This window comes from Etheostoma cragini, chromosome 1 (genome assembly GCF_013103735.1).
Source record: "Etheostoma cragini isolate CJK2018 chromosome 1, CSU_Ecrag_1.0, whole genome shotgun sequence".
NCBI classification, from domain to species: Eukaryota; Metazoa; Chordata; class Actinopteri; order Perciformes; family Percidae; genus Etheostoma; species Etheostoma cragini.
In genome coordinates this window covers 16,468,596-16,480,996 of record NC_048407.1, presented here as the reverse complement: position 1 = coordinate 16,480,996, position 12,401 = coordinate 16,468,596, and the positions used below count along the sequence as shown (strand labels likewise).

At 38.9% G+C, this 12,401-nt stretch overlaps 2 protein-coding genes across 3 annotated transcripts; both read right to left on the bottom strand.

The window, feature by feature from the left end:
* Positions 1 to 5,411: 5,411 nt before the first annotated feature.
* sult5a1 (sulfotransferase family 5A, member 1) lies at positions 5,412 to 8,980 on the bottom strand. 2 transcript variants are annotated; one of them, XM_034882350.1, is made up of 7 exons: positions 8,683 to 8,980; positions 8,282 to 8,493; positions 7,903 to 8,029; positions 7,728 to 7,825; positions 6,877 to 7,057; positions 6,080 to 6,217; positions 5,412 to 6,049 (listed from the first exon to the last, which is right to left on the bottom strand). In XM_034882350.1, the coding sequence occupies exons 1-7, from the start codon at positions 8,819 to 8,821 to the stop codon at positions 6,039 to 6,041; spliced, it is 906 nt and encodes a 301-aa protein (XP_034738241.1). In that variant the 5' UTR covers positions 8,822 to 8,980; the 3' UTR covers positions 5,412 to 6,038. The 2 variants fall into 2 exon arrangements, with proteins under 2 accessions (XP_034738241.1, XP_034738235.1); XM_034882344.1 differs by having other exon boundaries at positions 5,413 to 6,217.
* A 2,005-nt stretch (positions 8,981 to 10,985) lies between these two features.
* Positions 10,986 to 12,273, bottom strand: LOC117948178. Its single transcript, XM_034877696.1, has 4 exons — positions 12,051 to 12,273; positions 11,671 to 11,953; positions 11,199 to 11,546; positions 10,986 to 11,102 (listed from the first exon to the last, which is right to left on the bottom strand). The coding sequence occupies exons 1-4, from the start codon at positions 12,230 to 12,232 to the stop codon at positions 10,986 to 10,988; spliced, it is 930 nt and encodes a 309-aa protein (XP_034733587.1). The 5' UTR covers positions 12,233 to 12,273.
* Positions 12,274 to 12,401: the final 128 nt, after the last annotated feature.

Sequence of the window (12,401 nt, the reverse complement as noted above, 5' to 3'; positions counted from 1 at the left end):
TTTACTGTCAGAAGGCCTACAAAAGTTGTTCTTTCCCAGTTTAACCACCTAATTTAGCCTGATAGAATGAATGGGCATTATGCCACCATTGTGTCAATCCACACTGTTTAAAGTACATTTACTTGGGTACTGCACTTATAGAACCATTTTGGTATTTTTCAACTTGGACCCTATTTTCCTATGCATTGTTGTCTAACTGACTAATGTGAACAACAAAACTATAATTTGTCCACTAAATGCTGTTTTGCCACTGCCAGGCTCAGATTATTAGAAGTCTCTGACAACTTTATGGTAAGGATCCCTTTAGAGATAGACCTTGTTGGTAAAGAGACAGTTCCTTATTGTTTAACCCAAAAGAGCCCCCAACTGGCCTTAGCCAGATTCCATTTAAACAAACATTACTTTTAGCGTGAATGGAGCTAGCACATGTTTGCATGTAAACGGGAGACTTGAAGGAAAATTCCGGTTGATTAAAACACGTGGCTCTGTTGTTTGTAAATTTGGAGTGCTGTCAGTAGAGAGAAAAATGAAACCAGTTGGGGCTGTCTACACCATGTTATCCTCCTGCTAGATTTGCACCCAACAGGCTGAAACGGGGCAAGTTTTAAACTTCTTTTCACCTTCTAAACATGTTCAAAATGTCATTAAAAGCGCCTACCCATGTGAAGTGATTCCTTCCATTTGAACACAGTGAATCTGACTGATGTAGATGTGAAAAAAATGCATGAAAGTTCTGCTAATTCAGCATTGTTTAGTTCATGCATTTCTTTCACATCTATAGCAGCATTTAAAAATGTTCAGAGGCTAAATACACATTTAAAATTGCCCTGTTGGGTGTTAACTCTAGCAGGAGGATAACACAATGTAGACAGCACTAATTGGTTTTCTCTCTACTGACAGCACTCCAAATTTACAAATAGAGCTACGTGTTGAAATTGACCGGAATTCTCCTTTAAGGGTTTATTTCACTCAAACCAGAGTGGTGATTGTTGGAACAGGGGAAAGAAGATAGCGATTTCAGGGCTGTTTAATGTTAAACAAAATTGATCTGTCTCTTGAACAGAAAGGTCAATCTCTTTAAGGAACCTTTCCATAATGTTGTCAGACAGTTATTAAGATGAGCATCTAAGTGGCAAAACATGTGTTTTTTGTGGATGTAAATTTAAGTGGTAATTGTCCAATAAACTATGCATTGCAGCTTCTTTTGCATAAATTTTGTTTCCATCAGTCACACAAAAACTTGATATTTTTTAATTGATTTCCGAAATTACAGACGTTGGCTGCAATTGCTGGAGTCCTGGAAGCAGTTGATAGTTAAATTCCAAGCTTATATTTAACCTAACTTCCCATATGAGAAACTTTCAAAACAAAATTCACAATTTTGAAAGTAGGACATTCATCTCAGTGTTGATGTTTAGTTGTATAACAGTCTCAAAATGGATGTGCTATACTGCACAACATGAGCTTTTCTGTGATTTTCCACTGAGTTGCATGGTGTTATTACAGCTGTAATGGAAAAGAGAAATAAAGAGCAAGTACGTAGAAGTGTCTAGGTTATGTGTCCACTGGAACAAAAACATCTGTTAAAAAAATTATCAGACAAATCCCAGATCACAGAAACACACAGTCAGTCACATCTTTGGTTTCCCTCTAAATGTGGAACAGCATGTTCTTCTCATTCCTTCTGTCCGGGGCACAACCACCTGTCATGATTCCCATCAAACCTCCTGGTATCACTCTAATCAGTGACAAACCACCTTTGCCAATCCCGGGCAGAGTTTATGTGTCCCAGATGTTTATCACATTTTCAAGAACTCTTAGTCGTGCGGTTCTACTCTGATTTTTCCCAAACCAAGTTTTTTAAAGAAGACGTTTGCAGGTTGAGGGCAGTCAGTAGTTAATTTCTATACTGTGGTTGGAAAACCAGGTCTCGGGGTGCCTCATTATCACACAATACACAATATCAACTATGTTAGACAAAGTATTAAAATGTCTATCAAAAGTAAAAATTAATTGTCAAATAAATAATGTTTACAATAATAAATCAATGTGATAGGGTGTTTTCGTACCTAAATGTCCGGACCAGGGTTCAAACCAAGGTTTAATTACATTGCATGCATTTGATCCCTTTCTTTTTTGTTTCACAAAGTGATTTTGCTAAAGCACTAAAGAACTTTCCATGACATACTTATGTGTCGTCACCATGTGTGTGTTGCATCTCCCTGGTATTGGTGAGTAGAATGGCACGGCACTTTGGTGGATAGACTTTTCTGTATGAATGAAAATGAATGAACAAATGAATGAGCAAATCCTGATTGCGTTATAATGGTATTACCACCAGCAACAACAACGTCAGCACCAACTGCATTTTGTAAATAATATCAATATCCTGACCGTCATATTGTTAATGATAATTAAGATAAGGACATTAACAGACAGTGTTGCAAGATATATGCTCAGGCTAATGTGCTTGCACGTAAATTTGGTATGTGTTCTGCTTTTGTTAAGGTTGCTTTATTCTTAGCGATATGTCCACCACTATATACTGCCCATCTGTGGCGGTCTTGTAGGAATAAGAACATGCGGAGACTGAATGTGGCGTACAATGATGGCATGAGACTGCTTCTAAAACAACCAAGATGGTGTAGTGCTAGTCAAATGTTTGTTAGTGTTGGTGTGCACACCTGTTCTGTCTTAATTAGAAACTTTATTCCTCAATAAATGTGTAAAATGTCTGTCTCAGAAAACAGAATTATACAAGCTTTAGGTATACATCTAGACTGCGGAGACATTGGAGCTCCTGTTTGCATATTAAAGGTAAAGGTTGGTGACCTTTTTAATTTATATGAATTGTACTGTATATTTATTGCCATGTTTATAAATGTTGTCATCCTTAATGTACAATGGACCTTTTATTTGTGTCCTGAATAAAGTCATTGTAATTATTATTATTGTTGTTATTATAATATGCAGGCTCCGGGGCTTTTCCCTGACTTCTTTTAGCAATGTTGCACCTAGTGTTGGGTTCAATTAGCCTGAATTGAAAACACCTGTGTGGAATGTACACCACATTTACATGGTCTCTTTTGCCTTTAAAGCAATGATTTAATTATTTGATTTGAGAATGTCAACAAAAATCCCAATGAGTGGGCTAAATAACAATTATAAATATATAATATATATATATATATATATAAATAATAATTTTATGACAGTCTTTTGTCAGCTCAAAATTTCTTCCCTACCCGAAACAGGCTAGCAACACCATTAATAATGATAATCATAAAAAAAGATTTCCAAATTTGAACAGAGGCTGTAGGTTTGAACTGTGCTGATCCGAGGCAATTAACACTGACACCAGCTTTACCCTTCAACTTCCTTCCCTTCAGCAGAGTCGTCTGAAGCTGCATATAGAGAAGTGTGAAATGGCTCGTCACACATGGCGAAATGTGGGAGTGTGTGTGCACAGCAAAGAGCAGGAATGCAACAACCATGTGTGAGTGTATGTGTGACCATGCATTGACTTCTCTAACAGCTGATACAACAGCACACTGGAGCCCTTGTCAACTTGATTACGCTGTACATTTAACACAACACAACCAGATCAGTGACAGAAGGTGAAAAAAGGCAAACCACTTTTACAAAAAGAGGGAACTGTGTATCATTCAGAAAAAGTATGTCTTCCCATAGTTTTCTTCACCTACAGTGGGTTTTCTGAGCATCTGAATCTAATTTACAAACTAATCTAAAGACAAGACTTGAGTAATGATTATTTTATGAAACAAGCTTTCATACCACATTTGGAAAAGACAAGCTACATCATTCGTCTAGGTTGTTGCATAAGCTTGATTTTGAATGTTGGTTCTTTCCAGTTAGGCCAGCTAACATCAAAGGCACACACACGTGACCACAAGTCAATACACAAATGCAGGAAGAACATACAGACACCATACACATACAGGCAACCGTAAAATTCAAAACAAGCTGGGTAAGTATCAGCAGCACTCTTATGTGAAAGTGAAAGCAAACTAATAAACCAGGCTATGGCTGCTGCTAGATTATTCAAATCATCTGTACACAGCTGAATCAACCTTGTGTGCCCGGGATAAAAAAGGTGATACATGGTTTCACAACTGTAGCCTTGTTTTCAAACGACTGCACTTAAAGCATCGTTTAAAAAAAAAGAACTACACCACAACCTTCTCAAAGAAAAGCATGTTAGATTGACTAAAATGTTTTTCTTATCAGGCAGCCCCCAGTTAGATTTGAGCTTTTTGTTAAAATCATAGACTGTATGAAAGAGGCTAAAATAAGAAACTTGTTTTGTAATTTGAGAGACCTTGCCCTTTAAAGTTAAACACTTGCTCTAATGGATAAGAGTACTCCACCAAACTGTCAATGCACTCCTCTTGATGGACTAACAAAGGACAGTTTTTAAAACTGATCAAATGTGATGCTGCAGAACCAGAGATATGTCTTTTTATTTTACACATTCTTCCTCTTCTTTGTCAGAACCGGGCACCTACATTACCCAAAATGCAACTCGACAACCAACAGTTCAGTTGTTCATTTGTCATATTTTACACAGATCCCTCTGGAGTCACAAAAGCTTTTACACCATTTTTTTTCACATATGCAGTTGTACTTGGTATTTATGGAATGGACCACCGGAGTAAAATAGTTGAGAGTTAGGTTTTTTTATTCTTTGTGGAGGGGAGGGTCACCCAATGTTTTTTAGTCTGGGGGAGGTGGGGTCACTCAACTTTTGTGTGAGCTCTGATTGCGGTTACGCGTTAGTTAAACTTCTCATCTCCATAGCAACCAGTAAATGTGTTGAAAGCCCATGCAAAATAGAGCTTAGTATTTGAAGTAATGAATTTAGTTTGTGTTTCCACAACAATGTAAATACGTGAACCTGCTGAAATGGTCACCATACCAGTGGAGTGTGATGTTTAGAAGATGAGAAAGACAGTGGCTATCTGTACATCTGTACATCTTTGCCATGCGCAAACCAGAACTGAAGGCATCAATGCATTGTTGGAGAGGATCATATGCCTTTTTTTTTCATTATTTTGGAGGGTTATAGAAAAATGTATTGCTGGCAAAGGAGGGTGAAGTCTACTTTGTCTAAAGATCCCAAAACCCCTCCAGTAGCCCCTTAAATAAAAAAATGAACTGTCCCTAAACAGACTTTGATGCGTGAAATGCTTCTATAAAGTTGGAGTAAGCTCGGGACAGCCCAGGTGACTCACCTAGCAGAGCGGGCGCTGAATCCTTCCTGCATTGGCCAGAGTTTGATCTGATTTCAACCCACCTTCCTTGTCTCTTCAGCTGCACTATAAAATAAAGGCAAAACAATCCAAAACAAAAATACAATCTCTACAATACACACCCCTTTCATGTCTTCATCAATCAACAATTTGAATTCCACCTTTGGATAAATGCTCATGTCCGCCAGTTATCAGAAATCAGACTTGCAGTCACAGAGCACAGTGTGTTCTGTACTATCTGTAACGTGTGTTCACTCTATTCTTGTATAGACACACACAGATTAGATAGGATTTGATCGAAGCTTTCAAGTGCATGGAAACTGGAGGGGGAGCAACACCTTTTTTATTGGGTGGTGTAAAGTGACAGAAGGCACAAGGGCCGCTCAGCCCTCTGGAAAGGGGATTTAAAATATAACCTTTGACCTGTCCTTTACTCTCTTTTCAGAGTTCTGCTGCCTGTATAACTGTCAATTTCTTTGCTTGAATTAAACATTGGCAACCTTAAGTGCCACTTGTTTTGCACTAAAGAACACATGATTTGGACAACCAACTGTAAGAGGTTTCAGTTGATCTGACATTTATTGACACATAATGAGCATCATTACATAAGTGGCACATCATGCACAGACACATTACTGCAATGAAAGTAAGACTGAAATATACATACCCGGTATTGAAGCGTACTACACATTGCATGTCAAAAAGTGGCCCTATAATCATTTACTGTAAACTACAACTCCCAGGATGCAACACAATTTCTAACTTTACTTAGCTTTTTTTTACAGCTGTGTTCTTCAGTGGGATTTGTTCATTAGTGTGCGTCTCCTCTTTATGTTGGTCCTCCCACACAAACTCTAAAGCGCAGTCCTCCATCTTGGACTGGAAGATGCTTTTGAAATATTGATTCAGCTCCTCTGTGAACATGTTTTCCCAGTCTCCAATCTTGCCTTAAGTGTAGGAAGGGAACGGGGAGACATGAGATTTTTTTAAACATTATAAACTAAATAAACAATTAAATGTCCGTATAGTTCTTTTCAACCAATCATGAGTTTAAATATAAGAATTTTCACTCCTTTGTCTTGAGACATTACAGATTTAAACAAACCTAAAAATAATAGCACCAAAGCAAAACCAGAAAACCCAAGAAGTTATACATTTGATGTTGCTCCATTATTTCTGAGACCAGAAATGTTGGCAAGATTCACTCAGATATTCTGTCCAATAGATCAGCAACTGCTTTGACCGGAAAATATTTGTTGACAACGTTTGATGCATTTGACAAAGTGCAGTGTGAACGCAATCGAAGCAAATGAAAAATGCAAATATGTTGCAACTTAACCCCTGAATCCCACAGAGTCTACCAAACTATGGGTGTAAAAGTGCTGTTAGAGGCCTAAAGAGACTAAATAATTCAATATTTCACAAAACAATTTCAATTTGTGTAACAGAATACTTTTTTTCATATCTTACGACCATTCAGATTTATATTGGGAACTCTTGGGATGTGCTAACCCTTAAGTTTTACATTTGAATCACGTATTGTGAGACACAGGAGGCAACCAATTACCCAGGTTTGATTTATCAGCATTCAATAGAACAGCCCTACCTTTTCTCATGAAGGAGCCCTTGCTATGGTCCATTATGTCCGCAGTGACCAGGGTGTAGTTGGTCATCTTGTTGTCTTTCATGCTGTTGAAGCTGCAATGTTTCACACAATTGTTGATCTCATCCTCCTGCAGGGTACTGTGTAGGTAAGAGCTCACCCTCTTTATGACGCCACGTAGGTCCTAACAGCAGGAAGAAGGAACATTAAAAGTCGTTCAAAAACTCGGCCCAAAATTGTAGTGCAGTGTGCAATGACCTTCTCAGAATGTTGACTAAATGATTACAATCTGTAAAATTTTAAGTTACATTTGAGGAAGTGACAGAGTAAACAACAATTTCACAACATGCACTTCCACTTTTAGTCTTCCCTCTACCCTTTTGGTTGAGGAACAAGATCTAGTATCTTGAGATATTGTACACTTTTAGTTGTCTATTTGTGGCAATGATGTGAAATAAGAACCCAAAAGCAGAGTAGGCGGCAGGCAGGAGAGCTTTAAAAAAAAAACTTCATTTCAACAAAAAAACGAAGGCATAGGACTTCGTTTTTTTAGGAGCAAACAATATCCCAAAAAGCAAAAAAGGAAGTAAACAAAATACAGGACAAGATAAAAAACTAAAATAACTTCAAAATAAAAGAGGAAAAAGAACATACAGACACTCAGGGGAACACAAGACCAGGGAAGAACAAGACACCAACACAAGACCAGGGAGGGAACACGGAGAAGGAAAAGAAAACAGGGAAGAAAAAAACAAAACCATGACCACAAACACAAACGTAACCATAACACTGTTTAAAATATAAAGTGTATGGATATTTTGTCTGATGAAAATGACAAATCATTTCTCCATTACCAATGACATCTCTTCATAGGTAATGTGAAGCAGATTGCTCATAGTTGCTTTCTGACTGGTCCAGCCTTTAATGTGGTCAAACCAGGAGCCATAGTGCACTGGAACAGGTACAACAAGTCAGCATCCTCACAGAACTATGAAACAAATGTATCTATTTGTCCTGACGTTAACTCACGTGTGCCCTCCAGGAATTGATTTAAAAACTCTGGAAATGAGCCAACCTCAGGAAGGAATTTGGCAATTTTGTGGAAATGAAAGAAGGACACTGTCACGTCTTTTGGGTTTCTGCTCACATAGATGACCTTTGAGATGACAGAGAGCCACAGTGTCAAAATGTTTGGACTGTACCAAGATAACAAAGATACATACTGAGCGGAATAGTGTTCGCTGTCAATAAATTACCTCAAACCTTTGTCCTTTCTATATTACAATTTCCTTACACTTTCTAACTCTGATGCCGATCTGTCTGCTAATATGTAAACTGGCCTTGCCAATTTGTCGGCCTGTCTCTATACTTTGTAGTTTTAATAGTCAAATTAACATGTACATTTAACCTTAGCTTTGGAGCCCTGGAGGGTGGGCCCCAGCAGGTGATGAGGCAGGTGTGAGGTGATGACTCGAGGTGTGGTGGGTGAGGCCTCCAGTACCGCAGCAAAATAATGGTGCTCCAGCCAGGGAGCCCGAGTCCAGTTCGGGATAGTTTGGGACGCTTGTGGGTCCCCTCTGCTGGATATGAGAGATACAATTTCCTGCATCCATGTGGTGCCTGTTGAGAAAAAATAAGAAAATAAATTGCATACGCATCATGTAACTTCCAGGCATAGTATTGCACACCTAAATGGATTTTGACATGTTGCAATGAGTTACTCAACATGCTCATGTGGCTAGTTGCATAGACTTAAATACACTGCATGTGCTATGTATGTATCCTGATCAGTTGGTTGTCTCTTCTTACCTGACTTTGGATAGGAGACGATGACGATATCCGTGTCCTGAAACTGAAATTTGAGAGCAAGTTGTAAGGAATCCTGGGTGTGCAGGTGTCCAGGAAACATGATACCATGAAAGGTTTCTACGACATCTAACCTGGCCATGTCCAACCTTGATATAAGTATGCTCTTAGCTGGTCTCTCTCTCTCTGTCTCTCTTTTAGCTGCCTCCTGACTAGTTTTTCTTCTTTTTATCTTTCTGTAGCTCTGCCTGTCTCTACTCTACTACTGTCTCTTTGTGCATCCACTCTGTGAGAGAGACCAAGCGATGAGCACACAGGCTTTATACGAGTAAAAAAGAGGAAATGCAAATGCTCGGACAGTGGGTGTTTTCCAAAAAGATAACAAACAACCCCAGCCATGTATACGGGCCGCTGCCAGCCAGCTGGCATTCGGTTTTCAGCTGTTTGTTTTGTTTAGTATGTACCCCAGTAGTTGCTGGAGTTTGAATGTTTATGCATGTGTAGTTTTCAATAGTTTCACATATTTTTTTACAGCATAAACGGCGATTTTACTCGCACATTTCAGCATAATGACTTTCAAAGTTTACAAAAAAACACTGACTAATGCTATATCATATCTACTGTGTATCAAGTTGTTTGAGCTGTTGTTTAATGGCCACACTATTACATAAAATTGAGAAAAAACAACAACTCCTTAAACCCACAGAGGTTTGTTGAATCCCACGGGAGGTCTTGACCCTTGGAGGCAGCGTAATGGTTGTTTGATGTTGTTTGATGGTTGCAGTTGATTTAAAGACTTGTCAATGTAAAAAAAAAAAAAGCACAGTATTCCAAATGCATTTTTACTGTCTTTATGTGTTTAGAGTATAGGCAGGTAAGCTTCCCACATACATGTTTTGAGTAATGAACAAGGTATAGAAAAGATGAAGTTAAAAAAAGGAAAACTAAATTAAGTGTTGAGTTCATTCTTTCAGTCAACCAGGACTCATAGTAATGCAGTAGATTGACTTACATTGAAAGTAATACAGTTTTTCTCTGATTGCTTACACACTGAAATCAAAAGTATTACACAATTATCAAAACATTACACTAAAGGACCAAAGCATACCACTATACGCATAATGTAAGCCTCACATTTTCACAAAACATTACACACAGTGATTTGTAAAGCACTAAACACTTGCATACAATAGACACTGAAGTATATCATGATGTCACTTCCTTGTAATTCCAAAGCACTGACTGCCATGTTACCACCAATCTGTGAAACACAATCATCAGGTGAGCAAACACATGATTGCTTACAGTTTTTTACGATTGCTATGAATATTTTTCAACACGTCTAACAACTTTCCTAAACTCTTAACACAGTTAGCAAAACATCTGTCTGTGTGGGCCATACTATTAACACAGTTCTTGTTGCTTTGACACAAAAGGCAAAACAAGGGATTTTTTCTGACAAATAAATGACAAAACAGATTACATCATGTTCTAAAACTAACTTAGGCTAAAGTCAAAGTGAACATCTTTTCATATTGTAAATGTAAACACAAACATATATCCTGCATTTTACATGTATTCCCATGTTACTGCAAATGAGATAAACAGCTGATTGAAGTTATGCAAATAGATCAATCAATGCTGATTCCCATCTGGGAAACACACTTAGGGGTTGAGGTTCATTCAATCGCATGACCATCTGTTTTTACACTATTCTGTATGTGTTACAGTAAGTGAGTGTTGTTCTTTGACAGCAAGGAGTCAAAGGGAAACAAAAGGATTATACAGTTTTTTTCAATCGCTAACAAGCGCTTACCCATACTTCAGATACTTTTTCTAAACTCTTAACACAGACTCACACCTACAAAACACAATTGGCCAAATGGATAATTTTCTTCTCAAAAACACATTTTGTTGAATATATACTAACTCTTCTTTTCCAAATAGAACACATCTTTCTCTGCACACACTAACCTTACCAAAACCCTGGAAACCTGGCTCAAAATGAAATTATTCTGTCAAAGAATAACACTTGTTTTCACTTCACAAAGTACATGCAGTCAATCAAAGTACACCAGGTTTCAGAATATTTGCTATTGTTGACATTAGAAAAACTGCATAGACGTTTATGTTTCAGTTTTACAGGTATTTGCATGCAAAACATGCAATCCACCATTTTTACACTACATTTCTTGGTTGGGAATTGTATGTCCACATGTACTGTAATGTTTAACAGGGTTAGGCCACTGTTTTCATCAACATCACATCTGATATTATCCAAGGCGATGCACCTGGGATAAAAACGCTTAGTATGTCGGATCAGTATGGCAGTCATGAACTGGGATGTCCCTGCAGCCAGCATCCATGGCTTCAAGGAGGGACATCTGGTCATGTGGCTGATGGTCATAAACCTTCCACCTCCATGCAGAAAAGAACTCCTCTGTGGGGTTGAGGAAAGGTGAATAGGGTGGAAGGAAGAGACTTACCAGTCTTGGGTGGACTTCAAACCATGTTGTTATTGCTTGCGAATGATGGAAAGCCACATTGTCCCAGGTAATTACAAAGGTCCACATGTTTTCACCCTCCTGATCCTGCTCTGGAACCAGGTGCTGGTGGAGATCATTGAGAAAGACAAGGATGCGCTCGGTATTATAGGGTCCAACCTGACATCTGTGATGGAGTAATCCTGCCTTTGCAATTGCCGCACACATGGTACTGTTTGCCCCTCTCTGTCCTGGCACATCAACTGTGGCCCTTTTTCCAATTATATTTCGTCCACGTCGACGCCTTTTGGCCAGATTGAATCCTGCCTCATCTATGTATATGAATTCATGAGGGGCCTGGTTGGCCTCCAATTCCATAACTCTCTGAAACAAAGTTATTGTAAATCATGTCATTACTGTATACCATACTGTACTGTAACCTATTACTGTGTATGTTACCTGCTTGCAATGTGCAAAGCCAGGACAATGAATTGAATATACACTATACCTGGACATACTGTCGTCGTAGCTCCTTGACTCTCTCACTGTTCCTCTCAAAGGGAACAGTGTAGAGCTGCTTCATCCGCACTCTGTGTTTGGACAATGTCCGTGTAATGGTTGTGAGGCTGATGCTATCGATATTGTCAAATATCTCATGGTCCTCCACAATTCTAGCTTGAATTTCATGCAGTTTTATTGCATTATTTGCAACAACCATTTCTACAATGGCCAGCTCTTGATCATTATTGAGGAGCTTTCTTCTTCCCCCAGAGGGTGGAAGACGTTGCATTCTTTAGAGGGACAAAAAACTAACATATGCATTACTGTGTGACCTTATTGACATGACAAGTGAGAGTAGAAACAATCCATGTAAAATGCAACACTTACCTGTTGGTTTGTTGAAAGATGCGTATAATGGAGGCAACCGTTGACCGCCTCAAATTGGGCTGCACTTTTTCACCAGCCTCTCTTAGTGAAAGACCGTGGTTGATTACATGGTCAACGATACTGGCACGAATTTCCTCACTGACTACTGTTCTTGCAGCCCTTGGAATGCCACCACCACGCATTCTTACACCTCTACCTTGCCCTCTCCTTGGGCCTGCTCCTCTCACTGCTCCTCTTACTGCTCCTGCTCCTCTTACTGCTCCTGCTCCTCTTACTGCTCCTGCTCTTCTTACTGCTCCTGCTCCTCTTACTGCTCCTGCTCCTCTGACTGCTCCTGCTCCTCTTACTGCT

Coding starts and splice junctions, on each gene's coding strand:
- sult5a1 (XM_034882344.1), bottom strand. CDS start 8,821: ATGGCCAGGTTAGATGTCGTAGAAACCTTTCATGGTATCATGTTTCCT. Junction 8,030..8,281: donor TCCAGGGCTCCAAAGCTAAG/GTTAAATGTACA, acceptor GTCATCTCAAAG/GTCATCTATGTGAGCAGAAA. Junction 7,058..7,727: donor CCTATGAAGAGATGTCATTG/GTAATGGAGAAA, acceptor TCCTGCTGTTAG/GACCTACGTGGCGTCATAAA.
- LOC117948178 (XM_034877696.1), bottom strand. CDS start 12,232: ATGCGTGGTGGTGGCATTCCAAGGGCTGCAAGAACAGTAGTCAGTGAG. Junction 11,954..12,050: donor ATCTTTCAACAAACCAACAG/GTAAGTGTTGCA, acceptor GTCCCTCTAAAG/AATGCAACGTCTTCCACCCT. Junction 11,103..11,198: donor CTTTCCATCATTCGCAAGCA/ATAACAACATGG, acceptor TTCTTTTCTGCA/TGGAGGTGGAAGGTTTATGA.